This window comes from Bombus bifarius, unplaced genomic scaffold (assembly GCF_011952205.1).
Source record: "Bombus bifarius isolate JDL3187 unplaced genomic scaffold, Bbif_JDL3187 scf7180000009832, whole genome shotgun sequence".
In the NCBI taxonomy this organism is placed as follows: Eukaryota; Metazoa; Arthropoda; class Insecta; order Hymenoptera; family Apidae; genus Bombus; species Bombus bifarius.
The window spans coordinates 528,136-552,675 of NW_022885363.1; the positions used below are offsets into that span (position 1 = coordinate 528,136).

General features: G+C 34.2%; 1 protein-coding gene across 21 annotated transcripts in view; it reads right to left on the reverse strand.

Moving 5' to 3' along the window:
- LOC117215862 (tropomyosin Per a 7.0102) overlaps nt 1–24,540 on the reverse strand; it is a 38,609-nt gene continuing 14,069 nt past the window's right edge. For 5 of the 21 annotated variants that reach the window (XM_033462412.1, XM_033462414.1, XM_033462413.1 and 2 more), the window contains 7 exons: nt 22,145–22,278; nt 18,939–19,056; nt 13,091–13,161; nt 10,941–11,016; nt 9,948–10,010; nt 8,676–8,745; nt 996–1,580 (listed from right to left, as the gene is read on the reverse strand). In XM_033462412.1, coding sequence (XP_033318303.1) covers nt 1,495–1,580; nt 8,676–8,745; nt 9,948–10,010; nt 10,941–11,016; nt 13,091–13,161; nt 18,939–19,056; nt 22,145–22,278 — 618 coding nt within the window. In that variant the 3' untranslated portion in view covers nt 996–1,494. Of the gene's footprint in view, nt 186–995; nt 1,581–3,906; nt 7,528–8,675; nt 8,746–9,588; nt 9,652–9,947; nt 10,011–10,940; nt 11,017–12,040; nt 12,112–13,090; nt 13,162–18,938; nt 19,057–19,825; nt 19,944–22,144; nt 22,279–24,540 lie in introns of those variants that run through there. The other 16 variants (XM_033462416.1, XM_033462403.1, XM_033462421.1 and 13 more) reach the window with 10 other exon arrangements.

Genomic DNA, 24,540 nt, shown 5'->3' on the forward strand with positions numbered 1-24,540 from the left:
TTTCTCATTTTAAAACGATACATGTATTCAGAGAAGTGTATATGCGCGCGTGTATGTGTACACATGAAGTATACACGTTTCGTCAGAGAATTAGCCCGCCTGCTAATATCCGGCCAGGTCGGCGAACGTCTGATCCATTTCGTCGGCGATCGCTTTGTACTTACAGCGCTCGTTTACCACCACGTCTGCAATGCAAAAGGCAGGGTTACGTGGCACTAGTCGAATGTTAGATCCTGTGTTAGTTTTTGGGCACCTTTTACCGTCACTGCGCTGCGGATCTTTATGTATTTAACTTCATTTATTGCACTTACTTATTTTCTGATTTTAATGTAATTTCTTCTTATAATGCGCAGCATTCTTTTCTTTATTTCATTTGTTACACCAGAGTCGACAGATGCAAAACTATACAAAAGTTGCAAAGTAAACTTTTCAGCATAATGTTTAGAAGATGCTCTACCAATATTCGTTATAACGTTCAGAGTGCATTGAAAATATTATAATATTAAAGTATATTAATACGTGTAAAATGACTAAACAAAGCAAATGTATTTAGCTATGCATAAAAATCCGCAGTTTAACAATTATCATCTTGTTAGAGAGAAAGAGAGAGAGAGAGAGAGAGAGGATGTTATTAATTTAGTAATGGGACTATCTTAACCATAGATTCACCATTTTGCTTAGGAATTGTGGGTTTCTTACATCTTTATCCGAGATAACTTACAATTATTATAACTTATAACTTAAAATTACAATAGTAATTAAATCTACAGTAGTTTTTGATGGTTTTACACCATTATTATTATTTGTTAGTATATTAGTATTGTTAATAAGTGATGGTTTAAAAAGGGTAGGATTTTATGCAAGGTTTAGAGAAAAAATACAGATGCTCGTAGTTTGAATATTTTTATTGAAATGTCACAGTAAGTATTGAAAAAAACATTCTCTCTTAGAACATGATCTACATAAAATAGTCAACAAATAAAATAAGACGGTAGTTTCAGGGCTAAATTTTTATTTGCCTGTTTGCTTAGTTACAATGATCGACGAATGCGCTTCACAGTCATTAAGAAACTTCTGTATCGCCGAATGTGAGTACTTACCGAATACGTTTTGTCGTAAAATCGGAATTATCGTAAACGAGCGATTTGATTAATCGTAATCTAGAGTATGATTTACAAAATGAATAAAGAAGAAAAAAAAGGAAAGGAAGGGAGAAGATCGTAAGCGACGAATAATTGAAAAACCAAGGTGTTAACCGGATAAAATAAAAAAAAAGAAAACGAAAAGGAGGAATTGGACGTGAAGGAACGCGGAACGTATTTGTTTCAGATGCAACAAATTTGAGATACAAGTGTAATAGTAATAATAACGATAACGTAAGCGGATTGGTCGGTTTTACAAAATGATCTCGATAGTACACCGCGTTTGTCGGATGCACGAACAGCCGCCAATCATTTCGACAGTCGTCGGATACACACGATCGCCGATTATCAATTAATTCTTTTCGATCAGCTCGGTGAAGGTGAGGTCCAGATCGTCGCAGATGTATTTGTACTTTTCTTTCTCGTGTACAAGCTCGTCTGAAATAAACAATGCCTTCGTTAAAAATTTATCGGATTAAGCAACTAATAAAACATTTATCATTACACTTATATATATATATATATAGAAGATAATCTGTATTATCCTAAAAAGTAAGAAGCGAATATATTGCTCCATCGCCTTTGTACATACTTAATGTATGAAAATATTGATATGAAAATGATCTGATGGTAATAAAAAATGCATTTCGGTGACAAAACAATGTTGGATTTTTAACTCTTTGCTTATATGTATCTATTATGATAAGTTTACGCCATGTCCTTCTTTATCAAACATTCCAAGCTTTATTTTAATTGTACGATGCAAAAATAATTTGACAAAAATCTTCTTCTATATTTATCGACGCAATAAAGAAACAATAAAAGATTCGATAATTGTGGAAAAAAGCAAAGAGTTAAGGTGAAAAAATGATATTCATGACGATGTCTCTACGGATATCTCCATTGTCTCGGTTCAGCAAGGGACGATATCGGTATTTCACTTTCATGGAAAAATGCTGTCTTGTGGCAAATTAGAGCCTCGAAGTCGTTAGTTAAGCAGGTTAAGCTCGAGAAGTAACTTACGGAGTACGTGTTAAGAGCAAGCGAGATTGTGAGAAAGTTTGAAATTTTGGTGGTATATATATGAATATATATATATATTTTTTTTTATTTGTTTGGTCGAAGCGTTAAAGAGGTTGGTTAGTGGCACGTTAGACGCCGTAGAGTTCCATGAATGCCTGATCCAAGCCGTCTCCGATTTCCTTGTATTTCTCCTTCTCAGCCACCATTTCATCTGCAAGCATTCGCAATGTTATTTCGAAGAAAATGTGCAAACTCTTCGATATCTACTCGACAGTGTCGCAAGTGTCCGAGCAGATCTAAGCTCTAAGAAGGTAGTGCTAAGCTGCTGAGAATCGTTAAAGAGCTACGAAGCGTTGGTTGGACAGGAAGTGGGCTTTGGAGCAGATTCAATCTGTTCTTCCTTGGACGTTTTAGTAAAGATGAATGAGACTCGTGTATCTCTGACAGCTGCTTGTAGACCATGGAGTTTGAATTATAGTTTATGATGCTGATGTAACGCGTCGTGTATGAAATATGAATATATGATTTGAAAATTTGAGGAATAAAGAAAGATGATTCTTAGTTGTATCAGTGTTTCCTAATCTTTATCGAATCGCGATCCTCTTTGTAATAGACAAATAATTTACGACTTCTCCACTCTCTCTCTCTATATATATATATAAATAAAGAAGATTACAATGATAAATAAACGCTAAAAAATTTTTTTGTAGCTAAAGTCAATTTCTATTTTAATTTTGCTTTACAATTCTATCTAATATATAACAGCGTTATTTAATATAACTGAAGTAAATAAGTGCCAAAAATGTTCAATTGAAATTGACTAGTGACTCGCCAGCAAACGCTTTACAATCTTTCGGGATCGCGACTCATAGGTTGGAAACGCAGAATCTATACTATACATGTTCCTTAAGCGACAATGAGAGAGGCTATTTTCTATAATTCTACATTTTTTCTAAGGGAGTACGAAATTGTTAAAAACTATTGAAAAAAAAAAGATCAAGTATTCTATATTCTATACATTCGTAAAAATACGAGAGCCTAATTAAGATGGCATCGATTCGAAGGAAACAAATATGGCGTCATAAAAATCTTTCCTCAAGGCCGCGGTCTTCATTTAAGAGAACTTCGACGGTCCAGAGAAAAGCAGTGGTTACATCACTACATATTATGTTTCTCTGAATCATCATGACTTCGACTCGAGAAAGACCTTTATACTATGTACACATATGTCTGTAGAAACTACGAATACACTTACTATGATCGGAGATGTCCTCCGAATAAACAGTCGAAAGTTTGACGATTATCATAGGAAAGGGATGGGCCATGCTGGACAACGGGATTGTAGTTGAAAAATTCGAAGACTAGCAAATAAAATAACAAGCGAGTTTACTCACCACGATTTTTTTCGATACGTACCATGGACACATTTTGGTTCTCCTTTGTGTATTGTGGCATGCAACAACTACGCACAGCTAACACAACGGGCAGCGTCGTGTGTTATATCGCGTTGTACACACAGTTGATGGTCAGTAGATTTGTTTATTTTTGTTAAGAAATCGGGAATTAACGCTTTGTTGGAGATCAGATTAAAGAAAAAAAAAAAAAAAAAAAATATCAACACTCATACAGAGACGCACAAAAACAAACGACACGCTGTTTTTTCAAAATTAAAATATATATTACAAACAGTTTTATAATAATAGCAATATATATAATAATCATTACAATGATATTAGTGTTATTATCGTTTCATTCGTTTTTTTTTATTAATATTAAGTAAATTAATAAACTAAAACTCTCAAGTGTGAACTCAAGTATTTGCGTTTTCTTTTTTATGCATTTTCTCTGTCGCACTCATTCTCACTTTCTCATTCATTCCACCTTTCTCTCCCTCTCATGCTCTTTCACTCTATTGGCATTTTCTCGAAAAAAAGAAAAAAAAATACGGGAATAACAAAGAAATGTCGTTATCGTTAACGGTAGGACGCGTGGAATCGTCGTTATTGTGCTTTCTTCGATTTTCATAATTAGAGAGCAAGAGCATGATCTCTCTTACTCTTTCTCACACGCACTCTCTCTCTTTTTCACTATCGTTCTCTCTCTATAGAATAACTCGTGACGTTTTCGATCGCTGGACGCGCATTAATTTCTTCGGATGTCTTCCCGAGATTTTGAAAAACCCAAATGTACATTGTATTGTATCTAAAAAGATTTAGTTAGCATACTAACGTATTCATCGATTTATACAACAAATCTAAAACATTATTGCACAAACTATTCTTCGAAATGGTCATTCCGTAAGTAAATGCGGCATCTTTGTTTCAAGTGAAAAGTAATAATTATTATTTGTTCATAATAATTAATTACCGATATAGTCTTCTTATTTCTTACGATAGAAGGACTTTGTATATTCACCGATGAAACAGTTTATTCAAAAGTTTACAGTGATTTAATTTTGAGCTGATTTTTATTGGTTTACATAACTCTATTAGGAGGTAGAGTTCCTTATTGCTGCAACGTTTTCAATTATTAGCCATCTTTCCATTGAATTTTCTATTCCTCGTTTATCACATTTTTAGCGTGACAAGTGACAATTCATATCCTTAAGTTTAAATGCAACTTTCAAGAAACTGCATTACTTACGGGATTACCTAATACTTCATACTTTTACAAAGTTGAGAAAACTTTCTAAATTCATCTCGACACGACATCCGACAAGCTACAATGAACGAGAATCACCCAGGGGATTAGATACGTAAAAGATGGTCAGGCAGTTTCTTCTTCACGATGATAAAGAGGGAGGAATGTTTCACGTGGAATTAACTATGACACACCTTCGAATTAGGTGATCTTAATACGGATGTGGATATTAATTAACGATATCGATTAACTGCGGCGATGAACAATCGCATAAGATGAAGTTACGCGCCATGAAATGGAAATTCTCTCATTCTTTCTTTTCCTCTTTTTTCCTTCTCCTTTTTCGTTTTCTATTGGCCAGAGAATGATTACAATAAAGGATTAATCCAGGCACGATCGGTAAACGTCGAGTGGCTCAGCGTGAACTAGAAGGACACGCGATTTTTGCGAACGTACTTTGCTCGTTCACCTTTCTATTTCTAATGATTGCTGCGTTAATGGCGATTGCAAGTTCACCCTTTTCTGTGAGGATGTTTCCAAGATCACATTTTGTCGAATAATCTTTATGTGATTAAACATTGAGTACTTGGGGAACACGTAGTAGAAAATTAGAGAAGGAGATTCTGTTTGAAAAATTCACTCTGCGGTTCAAATAGCTTTTGACATTTAATATCAAATAGTTTATAGTTAATATGCTTTTAAAAAATGTAGAAAATTGGAATGCATTTTTATATGTATCCATGTTGACATATTTCTATCAAATAAAAATACAAATTTGCCTATTAAATTTAAAGTTAAAACTTCAACATTGAATAATGATACAAATAACAATATAAATTAAAACCGAAATATTTTCAAATTATTTAATTTAACATATTTCTTATTTACTTTTTAACATTATGTAAAATACAATTCAACACAGAATCACAAAGAGTCAAATAAAAAGCATAGAATAAAAGTCCTTCAAAAATTTTCAACAGACTTCCTTTCCACGTTTCATGCATAATTATATATAAATAATCTCCTTCTCTTTGAACTGGACTATATATTCTGAAGTGCCCTGTATTATCATACATGTATATTAATATACGATTTAAACTACAAATATACAAAAACTTTTAACATATATTGCGGTTTCTTTCTATATATCTCTTATTCCTGACGTATACACCTCGCTAAATTCTAAGCTTTAACCAGTGAGATTAATACTAGTATCTTTTTGGCTGGACCACGCGCAAATACGAGCTTAATATTGGATTTGTTCCTCGAAGGTATCACTTAGCTGGCAGTGAGCGTCTTTTAGAAGCATTTAAGATTTATCATCAGTGAACGAACGAGCAGTGGAAGAAGGCCAAGGACGTTCCTTTTTCATGCTGAGCCCCAAGGAATTATAAAACGTTAACGACGAAAAGCAACGAACAATGGTCATGTTCGCCCCTTTGCTGCCAATTCATACAGTAGTCCTACGTCGAGGAAAAATTTACTTATGTGGTGGAGTTTGTCAAATATTTTTGTTAAGGTGGTCCCAATATGTTTATTGGAACTTTTTATGATTGTCATTGAAATGTGCATTAATTAACGAATTGAGGAGTCTAAGCCATTAATTATTCAATTTAATACTGTTTATATAAAAGCTGTATAACTATCTCACGTACATAAAGATAATAATCAAAATACAGAAGAGTAGAATTTTCAGCAAAATAGATTAATTCAAAAAGTAGAATGGTATAAATCTCGCGAACGTTCGAAAGCCACGATACGTGATAGGACGTAACAGGTGGAAAATACTTGACAAACTCGATAGAAAATTCTTCCTTGACGTACACGCTTTGATCGGTTGCCCTTTTTACTCTGTTTCCTATGTCTTCGCTCACGATTCTCTTTTACAGTACTCGCCTCGTAAGGAATTAAAAGACACTCAATGGTATTGAAATTAATCATACTGATCGACAATCCAATTAAAAGCAAGCATTACCAGAGAAGAAAAGAAAAAAAAATGATAGTCGTGAAAGATATGTTTTGGACAACAAACGACAAAATTTCAAAGAAAAAGAAGAAAAGAAACACAGAAGACAAAGGGAGTAGTTTTCATCTTCGAGCCCCTTTGACAAACCGCACACCCTACCTTTCTTTTTTTATACATTATACATTTTACTCGAACCATCGTTCTATCCTTTCCTACGAAAAGGATGAAGAAACGATAGTTCGAGTGAAAAGCGTGCGCAGCAGAAGTATACAAAGTATAAAGTATATCCTCTCTTTCCGACGAAAAAGAGAAAAGGAAGGAAGAAAAGAAAAAAAAAAAAGGTTTTTCAACGTTTTGCGAAACGTTTACGAAAGCACTCGTGTCGCACAGCGTGTATTTTTTGTTTCTCAACGATATTTCGATAAATATCGTCGAACTCAAAAAAGCTTTCGATGTTCGTTCGTTCGTTCGTTCTGCGACCCTCACCCCTTTCGAATTCTGTTTACAGTATTTACTTTTCATTCCTTTTATCTCTGTTTTGTTCCTTTAATCCCGAAGGAATCGTACCCTAGTATCTGCGTATGCTTTTTAAATTCTCAACGTTTTTGTTATTTATATAAATCTTTTCTCGACTTTTTTTTCTCTCATGTTTCTGTCAGCCGCGAGACACGATCTACATGTTCTGGATGTCATGCAGGGTGGCCTCCATCTCTTCCTGGAGCAATTTGTTTTTCTCTCTCTCGGCGGCAAGGTCGTCTGTAAAGATCACCGGTTAGAGGGAGGTTGCACACGCACATAGAAGGCACAGACGAGCGCGCACAACTTTCTCATTGATCGCGGATATGCCCTCTCGGGGGTTGCAGTGGTTAGAGGAATGAAACACGTCGTAATCATCGAGCAACTATGTACACACGTCACACGAGACGACGCGACATATGACGATTATGTCATCGCTTTTTTTGGGTTTTAAGTCGTCGTCGCAGTTAGCATTAAAATCGGCAAATACGTGAAATAGGTTGTACAGCAAACGACAGGCATGATTGTTTCGTAGATGGAAGAAGAAGCGAATGAAGAAAAAAGTAGTAAAAAAATAAAAATACACTATCAGATACACGTATTAGGACACGTGGAGATACGTAAAAAGAAACTGAATTCTTTTCACTGGCTTTTAGCGATTTTATTATTCTTCCACTATTTTACTTCATTCGTTATTTATTTTATTATAAATCTGTTATTTCATTCGCATCGTATCGTATCTTGTATCGTGAAAGATTAAATAAAGTGACCAATAAATGTAAATGGGTGTCCTAATCTTTATGACCAACAGTGTATATATTCTTAATGGATCATTACATAATATTACATAAGTTATTCGTTATTCAATAGTAAAAATCGTAAAAATAATTTGTAGGAAAGGAAACGTGGAGTAATTTATAATCAGATTTTAAATCGTTGAACATAAGAAAGTGGAATTTTTCCATAAATCTAGTACTCCAACTGACTGTCGTCTGCGGTTCTATTAATCATTGGATGCACTCAAACAAACTCGAGGAGCTTGGTGAATTTGGAAAGAAGCGATGTTATGGTTTCGTTAATAGATCCCTAACAGGTTATCGCAACTGTAACTGAATGCAATCTTACTGTTCATATTCTGCTCCCTTCGACTTGTTTTTAACGTTCGATTCGTAGTTCTCTCTCTCTTTCTTACTCTAACTAAGAACATAATTTCTAATGCTAAATTAGACTAAAGTACCAAAGAAACAACAAAATGGTTGCTATTCGTAGTAGAGTTGGAAAGAAGGTTCGTAATGACCGTTCGAGAAAGTAAAATGTCTCGAAAACGAAAATTTCGAACGATGACACGAGAGAAACGGAAATGAAAAATGGTTGGACGAGATACGCACCTTCGAGCCTGTCGACCTCCTTCTGCAATTTCTGCACGGATCTTTCTGCGAACTCGGCACGAGCTTCAGCCTACAGAAACGAGAATAATAGATCAGTATTTGTACTTTGTCACATTCATGTGATTTGTCGTCGATTTTAAAATTTTTACATAGGAAACTAAATTCTATGCATGCGTCAATGCTAATAATTTACAGAGTATTACGCATACGTATATTATGCACCCATTTAAATTCGTCAAACTAAAATGCAATGTCGAGTATAATAATTAAATTATATCGAGTATAATAATTAATAATTAAATATCGATATTTACCAATATCATTATATACATGAAATATTATTAAAATAAAATATTCTTTTAAAATCGACGGAATTCTTTTTTCTACCATATTTACTTATTAGTACAATTGCACTCCATGCTTTATTTTTACTTCCAATGAAAACAATATAACGAAAAACTGTTAGTTAAATGCACACATTGTTTTTTGTTAATTAAAAAAATTCTATTTTTTTTTACTGATGACTCAACACCCAAACATTCGTACCTCATTCGTTGCTTATCAGGAATTGAGCAATCGATATACATCTTTTATGGTTGTTCTTTTCGCTTGTACTTATGCGTAATATGTGAGATATCAGTACCTGAACTGGATTAATGAAAGGTGTGCAAAATAAAAGGGGAATGTGTACAAAAAGAACGAGCATCTAATGGAAAGAAGCAACAGGATACTACAGTATGTACAAACCTAAATAAAATTCTGCTAATTCAGCTAATTCTAGTGCTTGTACAACGAAACCAAAATAATAGATATAAGAGTCTCTAAAAATTTCTTTTTTTTTTTTTTTACAAAAAATGATAATATTTCAAATTCTGCAATGAAGGATTCCACTTTCGTTTCGATTCTCACTTACCTCTTTTAATTGACTATCCAGAATCTTCACCTGGCCCACGAAAGTCTCCTCTCTTTGCGTCGCCTATTTTTAGACAAGCGCAAACAAAAAGAGAAAAAAAAACGATCTCAAGTTAGCTTTACAAAACTAAAAGAGAGAGAGAGAAAAAAAATGTGTGAAGTAAAACAAAACGAGAAGAAGAAAGATGAAAAATGACGGCTAAGGTTATAGAAAGAAAGTAGCGTAAATGAGGAGAGAGAAAAGGGTGAACGAGTTAATGTTTTAGTAGAAACGGCGGAAAACTCGCGACGACAAATCACACTCTGCTAAAAAAAAAAAACAAGAATCAGATGCAAAACACTCTCTAAAATGATTTGTACCTCCTTCAGGCGAGAGGTAAGAGTCTTAATTTGGTTCTTGTACTCCTCTTCACGCTGGTTGGCCTATGGTACAGTAACGTGAACATTATGCATCTTAATATGGAAATTTACTTTTCTCGATCCATCCACGCGTCTTCTCTTTTTTCCTTTTTTAATTCTATGCCGCCTGTTCGATTTTTTTTTTATCTCTCGCGTTATTTTCTATCGCGTTTATCATACACGTTTTGTGGACGAACGCGGTGCATTAAAACCTCTGCGAACCTGTGTATTCATTTCACGTTACCGTGGAAAATCTTGCGATATTTCTCTTACATGGTGTTACCGTTTTTCTTACAGCGATTCTTTTGTCCCGTGATAACTTTCGCAGTGTGTATGTCCCTCGAGAAGCCAGGGTTTTGATGCGCGCGAAGGAAAACGAGAACCCGAGTGTTAAATGAACGCGTCGTTATGAGGCAAATCGTTGAAATCTGCTCTTTCGATTATAATTGGATTATTAATAAACTGAACTCTTTGTTCTCCTCTGATATCGCTATAGTGATATTTTATGGCATGAAAATTATTTCTTCTATTATTTTCAGAGGTGAAATCGCTCCGAAAATGAAAAAGAGAAGAAGCCTACTATATAAATAAATCTATCAATATTTATAATTAGACTGTCGGATATTTATGTATTCACAGAAAAGATAGTAATTTTATTTTCTATACTTTAATTATAATATTAATTTTAATTTTAATTTTGTATAATGTAATATTAATTTTGTATACTTTAAAGGTATACAAATTTATATAAATTTACAAGGTATGCAAAGATATAGAAAATGTTTCATTTGTATATGAGAAACGTTTATAAGACGTAGAATTGACACAAATTGGTCGCGGCGCGAACGTGCAGTGAATTTGAAAGAAAGAGAAAGTGAAACAGATTGTATATGTATGTATATTCGAGATTATATATAAATATATATATATATATTTGTTGTCAATAGTACTTACCTTCTCTTCGGAAACCTCGAGGGATTTCAGGTTGTTGCCAACTACGCGCAGCTCTTCTTCAAGCTCGACGATCTTCCTGTAAAATGAAAAAATCATTTACAACAAATCCAGGTCGTAAATACGAATTCCTACCTGTGAGTGTGTTTCTTTAAGTATGCGGAAGAGAACTGGTCGCTGGTCTTTGTGTTTTAATTTTGAGGATGACTGAATTGTTTTCAACAGAGAATTCAGAATATTTTCTTAAGCAAGTAATTTTTTAATTTCATTTAATTTTTAATTTTTTTTCAGTAATTTCTTCATTTAATTTTTATTCAAAATATGATCTTCTTAAAATTTTTTCATGAAAGGAATTTAAGATACCCGATTTTAAATATTAAGTATCAAAAATATTATACAGGGTGTTTTTTTCAGTAATTTTTTCATTTAATTTTTATTCAAAATATGATCTTCTTACAATTTTTTCATGAAAGGAATTTAAGATACTCGATTTTAAAGATTGAGTATCAAAAATATTATGCAGGGTGTTTTTTTCAGTAATTTTTTCATTTAATTTTTATTTAAAATATGATATCTTTTTACAATTTTTTCATGAAAGGAATTTAAGATACCCGATTTTAAATATTGAGTATCAAAAATATTACACAGGGTGTTTTTTTCAGTAATTTTTTCATTTAATTTTTATTCAAAATATGATTTCTTACAATTTTTTCATGAAAGGAATTTAAGATACCCGATTTTAAATATTAAGTATCAAAAATATTATACAGGGTGATTTTTTCAGTAATTTTTTCATTTAATTTTTAGTCAAAATGTGATATCTTCTTACAATTTTTTCATAAAAGGAATTTAAGATACTCGATTTTAAAGATTGAGTATCAAACATATTATACAGGGTGTTTCAAAATTTATATGGAACTTTTTTGCAACAGTATTATATAGAAATACTTTTTTCAATAATATCACCGACTATAATTTTATACTGATTTGTCATCGACCAGCGTTCGTTCTTGCCAGACAAGCGGAAGGAAATTGTTCATGAACGTTGAAAAATTAAAAAGAATGTAGAGAACAGTGGCACATGCACAAACTGAACCACCTACCCTTCCGAAAGTTCTGCCTTTTCCTCGGCGCGCTCAAGATCCTGCTCCATCATGACTAGTTTTCTGGCAACCTGTGATCAACAGCCACACTTGTCATGCGAAAAAGCAAGGATAATAAAAAAAATATGAACAGAAACAAAAAGAAAAAAAATTCCAGTAAAATACAGAAAACAAAAGTTATATCGCAAATGCATGCGGACAGTCAGCTTCCAGTCTGCTTCTCCTTGTTTCCCATTGCTTCACCGGTCTGCTGCTCGATTTGTGACTCGAATCTTAGTGAAACACTCTTATAGAAATATATTTTTATCCAAAAAAAAAAAAAAAAATGGAATCAAAACGAATTTCATAAAATATATAGTGCATTCAGGAATTACAGTATTAAAACAAAGTATTTTATAAAATATAAAATATAGAAAAAGAAATACACAAGTTGCCTTGTCGTATTAAGTACTTTTTGATTCCGATTTTCTTGGATACAAGAATTTGAAGAGGAATCTCAGTCACAATCGCTATTACACTACACATTGTAAATATTGTTTTGCAATTGCAATTTTTCTTACGCAAGTTCTCTCCCTCCTCACATAAAAGTGAGTCTACAGACTCAGATTTCTCTTTTAAAAGTAACACGATTCAATCGACAATCGCGATCGATCCGCGACACAAATCGTGATCGATCGCAACTGCACGGAACCTGTTTGGTTCCGAACCAACAACTATATGAATTTTCATTGGGAGAAAACTCAAAAAGAAAACCAATCAAACGAACACATTAGGAAACATCTGTGTTAAGACAGTTGCACACGTGATCACGTGTCATCAAACGTCTTTAATCGTGCCTCTGTGTGTACGTATACATATGTGGCAGGTGTACATCCTCGTGGACATGCACACATGAGAAAGTGTAGCGAAAAACAGGGGGGGAAAATGGGGTATAAGAAACTGGCGGTTTTTGGCGCACGCTTGAAATTCGAAAAGAGGCATTGTTAATGGCAAGAAAAGAAAAATATGGTGGGTGTGAGTGTTTTGATTTTTTGAGAAACGGATGCTTACGACTCTCCGGCCTCGGCACGTTCCTCAGCACGTTCTAGATCGGCCTCAACCATGGCCAATTTACGGGCGACCTGTATAAACGACACATACACACGGTTTCTCTTTATGTTCCGTTTTTGTCTCTCTCCAGCAGTTCCTTAGCTCGCTCTTTTTCTCTTTCCGTTTCGCCGGTCCCTGTCTCGTGTCTCGACCAGGCATCTGGGCCAAGATCGACGCTCTCGCGCCTCGATCTTGCCGCCATTATCGCCCCATCATCGAGATCACCGTGATTCTGACCGACTCGATGTCGCTCTACGAACTGAAAGAGACTGAAACTCCTTTTGCGTCTGGTTGCTTCCATCGACTCCACTCAGTCTAGTGTCCCCTCCATTCGTTTTTCTAACTCTACCTTGAACGTGGCGAATTTCTAAAGTAAATGGCTCGTCGGAAACGTGGAACAGCGTTTGGTTGTAACGAGTCGGTGATTAGTGTTAACTGACTGCTTTCAGAGATTTATTGGAGTACAAAAATTTTGTTTGAAGTTGTTAGATGTGGAGGGGAAGTGATGGTAGCTTCTTGGCGTGCATTTTGTATGAGATTTTCTATGCGATATTTGCGGAATCCTTGTAGAGAATTTTTTTATAAAAATGCCTATTTTATTCGCTCTATTGCAATTACTATCATTAAAGAATTAGTGATAGTGTGTTATAATACTTGAACAGCTCGGTAGATAATTATAGTGAAAATGATGTAATAGAAATAAATTGTACATGTAACTATGTTGCTTTTCCAATGGAAAGCAATACTAATTTTTCCAAAAACATTTTCTATGCGATATTGAGGAATCCTTGTAGAGAATTTTCTATAAAAATGCCTCTTTTATTCGTTCTATTGCAATTACTATCATTAAAGTATTAGTGATAGTGTGTTATAATACTTGAACAGCTCGGTAGATAATTATAGTGAAAATGGTGTAATAGAAATAAACTGTACATGTAACTATATTGTTTTTCGAATAGAAACCAATACTAATTTTTCCAAAAACATTTTCTATGCGATATTACGGAATCCTTGTAGAGAATTTTCTATAAAAATGCCTCTTTTATTCGCTCTATTGCAATTACTATCATTAAAGAGTTAGTGATAGTGTGTTATAATACTTGAACAGTTCGGTAGATAATTATAGTGAGAATGGTGTAATATTAATAAATTGTACATGTAACTATGTTGCTTTTCCAATAGAAAGCAATACTAATTTCTCCAAAAACATTTTCTATGCGATATTGCGGAATCCTTGTAGAGAATTTTTTATAAAAATGCCTATTTTATTCGCTCTACTGCAATTACTATCATTAAAGGATTAGTAATAGTGTGTTATAGTACTTGAACAGCTCGGTAGATAATTATAGTGAGAATGGTGTAATAGAAATAAATTGTACATGTAACTATGTTGCTTTTCCAATAGAAAGCAATACTAATTTTTCCAAAAACATTTTCTATGCGATATTGCGGAATCCTTGTAGAGAATTTTTTATAAAAATGCCTATTTTATTCGCTCTACTGCAATTACTATCATTAAAGGATTAGTAATAGTGTGTTATAGTACTTGAACAGCTCGGTAGATAATTATAGTGAGAATGGTGTAATAGAAATAAATTGTACATGTAACTATGTTGCTTTTCCAATAGAAAGCAATACTAATTTTTCCAAAAACATTTTCTATGCGATATTGCGGAATCCTTGTAGAGAATTTTTTATAAAAATGCCTATTTTATTCGCTCTACTGCAATTACTATCATTAAAGGATTAGTAATAGTGTGTTATAGTACTTGAACAGCTCGGTAGATAATTATAGTGAAAATAGTGTAATAGAAATAAATTGTACATGTAACTATGTTGCTTTTCCAATTGAAAACAATACTAATTTCTCCAAAAACATTTTCTATGCGATATTGCGGAATCCTTGTAGAGAATTTTCTATAAAAATGCCTCTTTTATTCGCTCTACTGCAATTACTATCATTAAAGAATTAGTAATAGTGTGTTATAATACTTGAACAGTTCGGTAGATAATTATAGTGAGAATGGTGTAATAGAAATAAATTGTACATGTAACTATGTTGCTTTTCGAATAGAAAGCAACACTAATTTTCCCAAAAGCATTCTAATAGAATCTTATTTTCTTTCAAGGAGAACCATGTCAACTGATTACAGTTTCTTATATCTAAAATCTGGTAATCACTAAATTGCTCGGTGGCAGTATAATGATGCAGAGATAAGACAAGCAAGTAAACTAAAAGTAAAAAAAATATTAATACATGGACGTATTTATATCTTCCAAGCTACAAGATACTATAAAATGAAATTTTCTTTACCTCCATTTAAAAAAAGCTACCAAACTTCCAAATCTCTCCAACACCTCCATCCTTCACTTTCCACTCAATCGAGAAAAAGTGATTCTAATTCAAAAATTTCCATTGTCGTCCCATCACCACCAAGATGTCCTTGTTTTCAACATTTCCAACAATTCGATACATTTCCTAGACGCTTCTTTGCAAAACAAGATGCAGATCGCGTATTCTTGACCAAGTGGAACGGGTCGGAAAGAGCCAGAAGACGGAACCACTTAATCATCTGATTATTCGTTCACAAATATTCGCCCACTTATTCGAGCTAACTCGTCGCGCTTGGTTAAGGGGTTAATAGTATTCCGCGTTGCTCCGCGCAAAATCCCACTCGTGATGAAATCGCAAATATTGAACCAGTGAAACACTAACCGTGAAACGTGCTTTTCTGCTCGAACTGTTTCGTTCGCTAGACGAGGAACGAATAATTTAAACGCGTTTAACTTGGCGACAACGAGCCACGGAGAGGTTGGAATTTTAAATAAAACTCCAGATATACCGTATTCGTGGCTCGGACCGACACGAGTCGAATAAGTGTACGCGTTCGAATAATCTTTAACGAACAGCTCTTTCAATTCTGTAGAACGCATCTCGTAAAGAGGAGATAAGAAACGAAGCGAGAGAAGACGTTTTCTCCACTTCGTTCCTAGAGATTGGCACGAATGGATAGAAATACTCGTATACTACGTAGTAACAACGAGATCGTCGTGGAAAACGAAAGAGAATTCACGTCGTCCCCCAGCATAAACCACGGAATAAAGCTGTTCACAGCGAGCTCTCTGGAATGTCCCTTTCGTTTGTCTACGTAGACCTTTCGTTCTATGCATGCAACCAACATCTTTTATGCGAACGTGACGCAACCCCTCGTGCAACTGCCTATCCACGTGACAATCATCGTCCGTGGATCTTTCATTTCGATCAATAATTCTCTACTCGATGCAGAAATATAAAAATAAAAAACAATATATTATCGTCTGTAGATGTTTCATTTTGGCCAATAATTTTGTACTCGATATAAAATATAGAAATTTAGAAGAAAACATAAGAAGCCGCATATTTTATAAAAGATTAATTTCAAAATTTGATACATTGTTAATCAACATCACGTCAAAATATTTTTCTTATATTTCATATTCAAAATATCTTCCATATGTTTTAATATTTACTTTCGAGCTTGAATATGCATTTTTTACCATTTTGAATATTTAGAAAATATAAATCAACAAATGCAAACTCTACATTTTTCCCACATTGTTTTTACATATCAAACGACAATGAAAACTGTTCATGATACGTTCATGACATGAAATGATCATTAAGTGGAATTGGATTAGATATCTAATAGCTAAATATTGGAGCAAGAATTACAATTCGCAAAATTTCGGAATGTTTTTTTAGAACCAATAAAACCTACGTTATCTGGATGACGTAACTGACCAAAATTTGTCATTTGGCGGGAGGTTTATGTAACGTTCGCAAGTCCAAGATACAGAGGGTTCAATGATAAGCGATTATTGCATAGGGTTAAAACACAGAAAGTAATATCACACTCGGTTAAGGCTCGCTTCCGTTGATTTTCTGCAACAACTGTTATGCTGTTAGGTCGTTAGACAGACAAGCAAATCGAGATTCTAATAGAATCTCGGAAATTTGATTCGGTATCACTGCAAACATTAAGAAACATTGTACAATTTGTCTAGTTTCGATGTTTGTTAATACAATGACGCTCTAAGAAGATAATAAATGATGAGTTCGATTTTGTTATTGGGAGAGGATACAGACGCGTTGAAGTTACAACGATGAGTTTTAGGATTAAATCAATTTTTGTCAAACACTAGAGGAGTCATCAATAATGTAGTTTTCTGTGAAACTTTTATCAATACTTGCGCAAGACATTCTGCATTTGAGCAATAGCAAGCAATAAATCAAGATATTCGATGAATCTGACGATGTAATGGAACTTTCTTTTTTTAATCGTTTGCCGGGTGTGTTCGATGCAGCAAAGATTCGTTTGTGCTCATCGAACAGCGTTTCCCTAATATTTCACGTTCTCTAGCGTGCCAGGAAAGTTTGGTGAATTAATTTTTCGTAATTTTATTTTGCAAGACAGTCGTTTGAATATATCGAGCCGCAATTTTATTCAAAGTATAAAACACGGTTGAGTAATATGAAAATAATCGAATTTAGAAAAGAAATTGCATATCAAATTCCATAGATGTGCAACGACCATGAACCAATTAATTCTGATGCCCCGTTATTTTGAATTTCTAATTTCTGCATACTAGTTACATCTGCTGAGAAGGAAGAATCGAATAAAATGAATTTTATGTTTCTTGAACTGTGTAATATTATAATATCAAAGTAAGTAATTATTTTGTAATCTTTGTAACTTCGACGTCGTCATGTGACACAACCTACCATAACAGATGGATGTTTGCAATATTTCTGAGCTACGTTCCGAATTCCAGAAAAGCAAAAAGAGGGAGTCTTTGGACAAAAGCAGCACCATTTTAATCGCGCAGCTGACCGAGAGCCACATAGTCTCGTTTTTATCACAACACAGAACGCGTTAACCATATTTTAACGAAGCCAGTTTCCGATTGGACAAACCGAACACGCGAACTTACGATATTCACCGAATGTACGTTGAAAAACGATTTTGCGCGATAATTTTTATATGCAAAGTAGACTTTTATTTTTCTTTTCTTTTTTTTTTTTTTTCTACGAAATTGGCACTTGAAACATCGTTTGCTTGTTCTCTCCCCCCCGCCCCTTTTGTTTGCTCCAACAAACACTTGGAAATCACAGATATACAGCGGTTTTTAACATTTAAGTCGCGCTCAAAACACGTGACACTGACATTATTCATATACGTGTATCACTTATCCATCATTTTTTTCCTTTTTTTTTTTAATATTCCCAAAATAAGAATTATTTTACTGAAACACTGCACTTCTTACCAGTTGATCGATCAGTCGTTATCTCACTCGACGAAATCACAGACGATCAATACCTTTCGTTCCTCCTTCCATTCTTTCTTTCTTTTTTCTTTTTCTTTTCTCATTTAATCACTGTTTCGTTAGAAATATTTTCGAATTTTTACCAGAAACGAGATTTTATTCGAAATAACTTTCACGAACGATTCGGACGATCGGTTGAAGAAGAATCGAAATTCTTTGAATTATTCAATTGAAATATTCTCGAGTATAATATTAACGCGTTTACTTTCGATCGATCGAAATGTGAGTAGATTTTCGTTTCTTTTTTTCGTATTATACCGAGCCACGGTAATTTCGAGCACACAGAGAGAAAACAGAGAGTTATGGGGTTAGGCACTATTATCTCGACTATAAACTAGGAACCATCATCATCATCATCATCATCATCATCATCATCATCATCATTATTTTTATCATGATCATTGTCACTGCAGCCATCACGCTTGTCAGTCGTGGGCTCGCGAACCTCATCGTATTTCTTGTCAGCTTCTTCAGCGAGGAACCTGGCCTCCTTCAGCTGATTTTCGAGGGCGTCCATACGCTCTTCATCGGCCAAGCTGCGATTCTCGAGAATCTTGCGGGCTCTTTAATAATTATCACAAAGAACGGCGATTAACATACATTAAGAAAGAAAAGATCGCTGGAAGGAGAAGTTTTTAAATTATCGGTCGTTGCCTCGTTCGTTGTAACGAAGGTTCCACGATGATCAGGCACAGCACTGCTCTCCAACTATCTGCTAAAATTCTTGGAAAGATATACCTGCGGGAGCAAATTGGTACTTGATCTTGACAAACCTGAATCCTCTCCAGCTATATAATTCTACGCCACATTTTTCTTCTTAGAGGATGATATAATATTTCCATAATCTACTTAATTCACGATATAAATAAGAAATGTTTCGAAGTTTAAGGCTCGTTCAGATTAGACGGATTACTTAAATTCCAATAAATTGAGATCAAGCGACTTGACTAATGCGAATTAGAGTAAAAATTTAAAAGGATATTCAAGCCAACTAATTGTGGCAGGTTCCTACTGATAAAACAGTATCAAAATTGTTCAATTGTTCAATAAGACTTTGTGAGTTACAAATTATCGACATTATATTATTCAATTTTTGGGAATTAAATGTTGTACTGTAACACAATACCAAAGTGCAGTTTAAAATATCAATTGAAAATATAGTGGCGAAGACAATGATATTTTTTATCGAATAAGAAAATTCATCGATATAAAATATGTCGAAAAGAAATTTGTTTCTAAAATGGTAAAATGGTTCGTCAAGATGAATACAGATTGGCTTCCGTAAGATCGTCGCGAAAAAATTGTTTTTTCGTTCGCTGGTTCGTGACCCACCTCCTCGTATTTTTTATCCGCCTCCTCGGCGATCAGTTTAGCCTGTGCTAGCTGTTGCTCCAACAGGGATACTCGGTCATCTTCCATATTGGTACGGTTTTCGAGTGCCTTGCGTATCCTAGTGATCGATTATCATTCGATTTTTAGCACCGGTTTGATCGCCGTTGAAAGAAAGATCATCGACACACGAAAACAGGATTCTCGCGGTTATGAATAAAATATTCTTCGATTATTATAGCATATAGAATCGCGCGTGAATTAACATTCGCTTTTTTAAATTCTGGATAAAAATATTGATGTTCCACTAATGATTATTTTATATGATCATATTATACAACATTATACGATTTAAAACGATAATTATGGCCGGTCTAACTCATCAAATATTCATCATGGATTTCATGTTTCGAGAAATTTAATTTATAAAAACGGTAAAATTTCTAATAAAGAAGAATCTTCAATAACTTTCTTGAAGTTCCCTTTACAAGAGACTTTCTAATCTGCAACATTTTTTTAGATAATGTAGTAGCATAAAAAGCTTAATCGAATACATACGAAACAACGATAAAATATCGCGAATTATGTGTCGGCTAGTTATCAATTTCTTTTTCCGCGATAACAAACCTCAAACATGTCATCCAGTATCGTCAATAGCGTTATAATCGCCAATGATATCGTTTATCCGCAAATTTCCTAGCCGTTTTTGGATCTAAATTAATCTATACAGAACAGAGGTAACTCTCGCTCTAGATGTTCAAAGTCACGGTTCTGATAAATTGATATTTCTTATCGACGCAAACAAGAATCGGTATTTCAATCGATCGAGAGCGGAAAATTCTGACAAAATAATTATCTGCGAGTTCTTTCAACGTCGAAAAGTTAGTCCTAGCGGTAAATAATGCCGGGATATCGATCGAAAATCAAGAGGAAGGGCGAGTGATCGATTCGATTAAACCAATCGACTGGTCAGGTTCATTTGCCAGAAAAAGATTCTATCGTTTTTTTCGTCGTTAGCTGATCAAACGACGATGGAATTTAATGCTCGCGTAATAATTGCATCACTTTCTGGAATGGATCTATCGATAATTAAGCAGGCACTTTACGCATAATAAATGTATAATGAAAATGCACGCTCCATAAAATCACAGTAATTACTAGTTCACCAGCAGCCTTGAATTTGCTCTGTGTAATTGCGTCTGTGCTTAGGCTCGATTGTCATATAAATATAACTAGGTCTATATTGGGTGCGGTATTAACCGCGAAACATCACAGTGCAACATTGTGCGATTATTTATAAATGGGAAAATATGTAAGTTTGTTTCGGGATACTCGCTCTTCCCACTCGATTTCGTTGAACGTACGGCGTTAGTTCTGATTCTTTTTGGAGCATCGAACGACCGTCTTGTATTTTGGAAATGTTAACCCTTTGACTGTTATGGGTTGCTATAAAAGCTCGACGATAATGCCCACCGTGTGTTATCATTATTTCTTTTAATAAACTAAATATTTTAATTTTTTCTGTATTTATATCAATATAAAATATCATTTGTATCTCGTTCCATCAATGGATGGCTCGTAATCGAAGGGTTAATATCGACGTTTGAAGTTATTGTAAAGGCGAAAGATTTACTAAAAATGCATTAGCATTCGTCTGTTTAATTGTTTTCTTGTGACTTGATATATTCAACGACAAGAATTTTGAAATTGTATTATACTCTGATAAAAGTTCATTTATCACAGATATAATCTTCTAATTATTATGAGCAACGTACAGGTACTATTTTATCGATTTTTATTATCTCAAAGAATTTATAATTAAAACATTCGCATAATTCAATAACCTCCACTATAGTAAGTAGAATTAATTTTCTTTACAATATCCTCGCCGTGTCTTCAATAAGAGCATAAGTTACTTCAAATTATTATCTGTAACTTAATCTCCTACCGTTCCATAGGGCAGACAACAAGCCTATCAGAATTATCATCTTTAATAACTCGACACCTCGATCATACGATTTTCCTTTTTAATTAATATATATACAATTGCTAATAATAAACAACTACAGTCTCTGACAACTTTATTAACATGAACCTTGCGAGGAGGCGAAGAAAGTGTATGAATCGAACTTTCATTGAATCGATCAATCAAACGGGAAGGGGTTTGTTATCTACCCATTGAGTAAAACATGAATGCCACTATACTGAACGGCTCCATTATAAATATCTGTTCGTCGACGGATATTTATAAGATTTACGTGGTCGTCCGGTGCTCTGTTCATTACAGGAAAACATGAAGATAAAAATGTGCAGTTCCTTTACCGTTCGCTCTCATCCGCAGCTTGCGACGCCTCTGCCAATTTAGCAGTGGCCGTTGCGAGGCGTTCCTCCGATCTCTCGAGGTCCTCCTCCAACAATTGGATACGACGATTCAGAGCGGCTACTTCGGACTCAGCCTGTAATACAAAAGAAAATATTAAGTACGGAAAATTAAAATTTAAGTTACGACTTAAGTAGTTTAAGTAACTTTAGATTACATATTAAGTCGCAGTATGCAAGTATTATTTATGTAACTGTAAAAATGTAAATTGTAGTTGACACTAAAAGCTATATGGCAGGCGGTAATAGACCTATTACCATCACTATATTTTTAGATTGAAGATTACTATATTTAAGATATACATATATATTACTATATATACATTGATAAATGGAGTCTTTAAATAGTAATTTTACTAGTGTATTATATATTTAGTATTGTATTGATCTCGCTGTTTTTGTCAAGAAACAGACTTAGTTTCGTGATAAATGACGTTCTTATTTTCTGCGTAATCTATTTAGCTCTCTCCTGACCTATTTATTGACCCATCTTTTTATATTTGTCTCTATCGATTCATATCCACGCTAGCTCGTTCATTTCAAGCAATTGTGATATTTAGTGTTTTTTTAAATTATAAAAGTCGAGAATATAGAATAAAATTTTTTTTTAATTTTTCCATCGAGACAACGATCTACAGTGAGATCCGTTATAACGAGACGCGATATAGTGCACGCGTACCGAGCGAAAATTCAAAGTCGATTTTCTCGAAAACAAAGCCTCGAACGAAAAATTTTTATTCTATATGTTCGACTTCTTTTTTCGCCTAGAATCACCCCCTTTCCGCTTGTACCACCAGTTACCAACCACCCTGTATATTTTTGCTTATCTTGTTCTGCTGCATCTATTGTAGTGACAACGGACACTAGCGGTTCTCATTAGCCTTAAGTTTTAAGTGACATATTGGCAATATAAAAACGGACAATTTGCAGTAATAAATATAAATCCCTGTAACACGAGGTCCTGATTTAATGAATGACCACAAGAGTTTTGCAACGCCATAACAACAATAGTTATCGTCCCACAATTTTTCAGCCAACAAGTTACAAGGTTGCAATAAATTCATTACCACATGAACGAAGTAAGTTAAGACCAAACACCAGATAAGCTATCGTCGTTCGACAACCACGATTGCGCCGTTTATTTCTAGCTTGATGTCCTCGACTTCCTTATCCTTATAAGAATTTCAGAAAAAAGATGAAAGGAAGAAACTAAAAAATACAAAAAGGAAAACAAGATTAAAGAGCTATTGTCCACAATCGTACAACACGTGATTAGAATTCGCAAGAATATTCATCGCGGGATCGCCAAGGTCTTCGCTCAGTTCGCATATCAATGACCCTAACTTCCTTCGATGCTCGTACTCCTCGTAACAACCGATTTAATTGAATGGGTCGACCATTTTCACAGCATCCACTTACGTTTTCATGCGAATAGCTTCAAATTCCTTGCAAATGGAATATATACTTGTCTCGCAAAAAGAAAACTAATCTTAAGATAAGAAAAGAAATACTTATCACATTCTATTAAAAGCGCGAGACTTAACGCTTCGTGGATTAAACAGTTGCAATAGTATGAAACTCGATTCCAAATAATATCGGTTAATTAAATTCATAAAAGTTTCTATTCGATTCTATGACGTGATCCAATAGAAAATCCGCATTTTATAATTACTTTCCGTAAAGATGTTAGGCTCAGGCGCTTTGTTACGGTTTCTACGTAATTAACGTTCTCACTCGATGTATCTTGCCGTGTTATTTAATTTGAAACTTTCATTCAATCGCCAAAAAACTTTGTATTCTTTCGTACGATTGTATTAAATGGAAGTTATTGTTTGCCCATGTTATTTAACTTAAAACTTTCATTCAATTCGGAGAATTTTGTACTCGTTCGTAAGATAGACTTACGATAGTATAGAGCTTACAGATAGTCTGTTTACAACGTGTTGATGTATTGCAAAAATTGTTCAACGCGTTCCTTATCAATCTTTATTTCTCGTATCTATTTCTTATCGAATAAACACCATTTTTAGATTATTCCACACACTTTTCCAATAAATAAGCAGTTCAATAGAAAATTGCGCTTCCTGTTAGCGTTAGGAAGGTGAATTAATGTTGTTTCGTCTCAAGATGGAAATAAAATGAGTGAAACGAGGTCACGAACACCCTATTACAATATGATACTAATTAAAGCGTTCTTTAATTAAGACATGGAATTGTAACGTATTCAGAAGTTGGCTTCATCGATGTGTTACGTCAAATGAAACGAACCGATCGCGCCTTACAAATGTAAATTGCTTAACGCTCGATTACGCGCGTATTCGTCTACAGTCTACGCAATT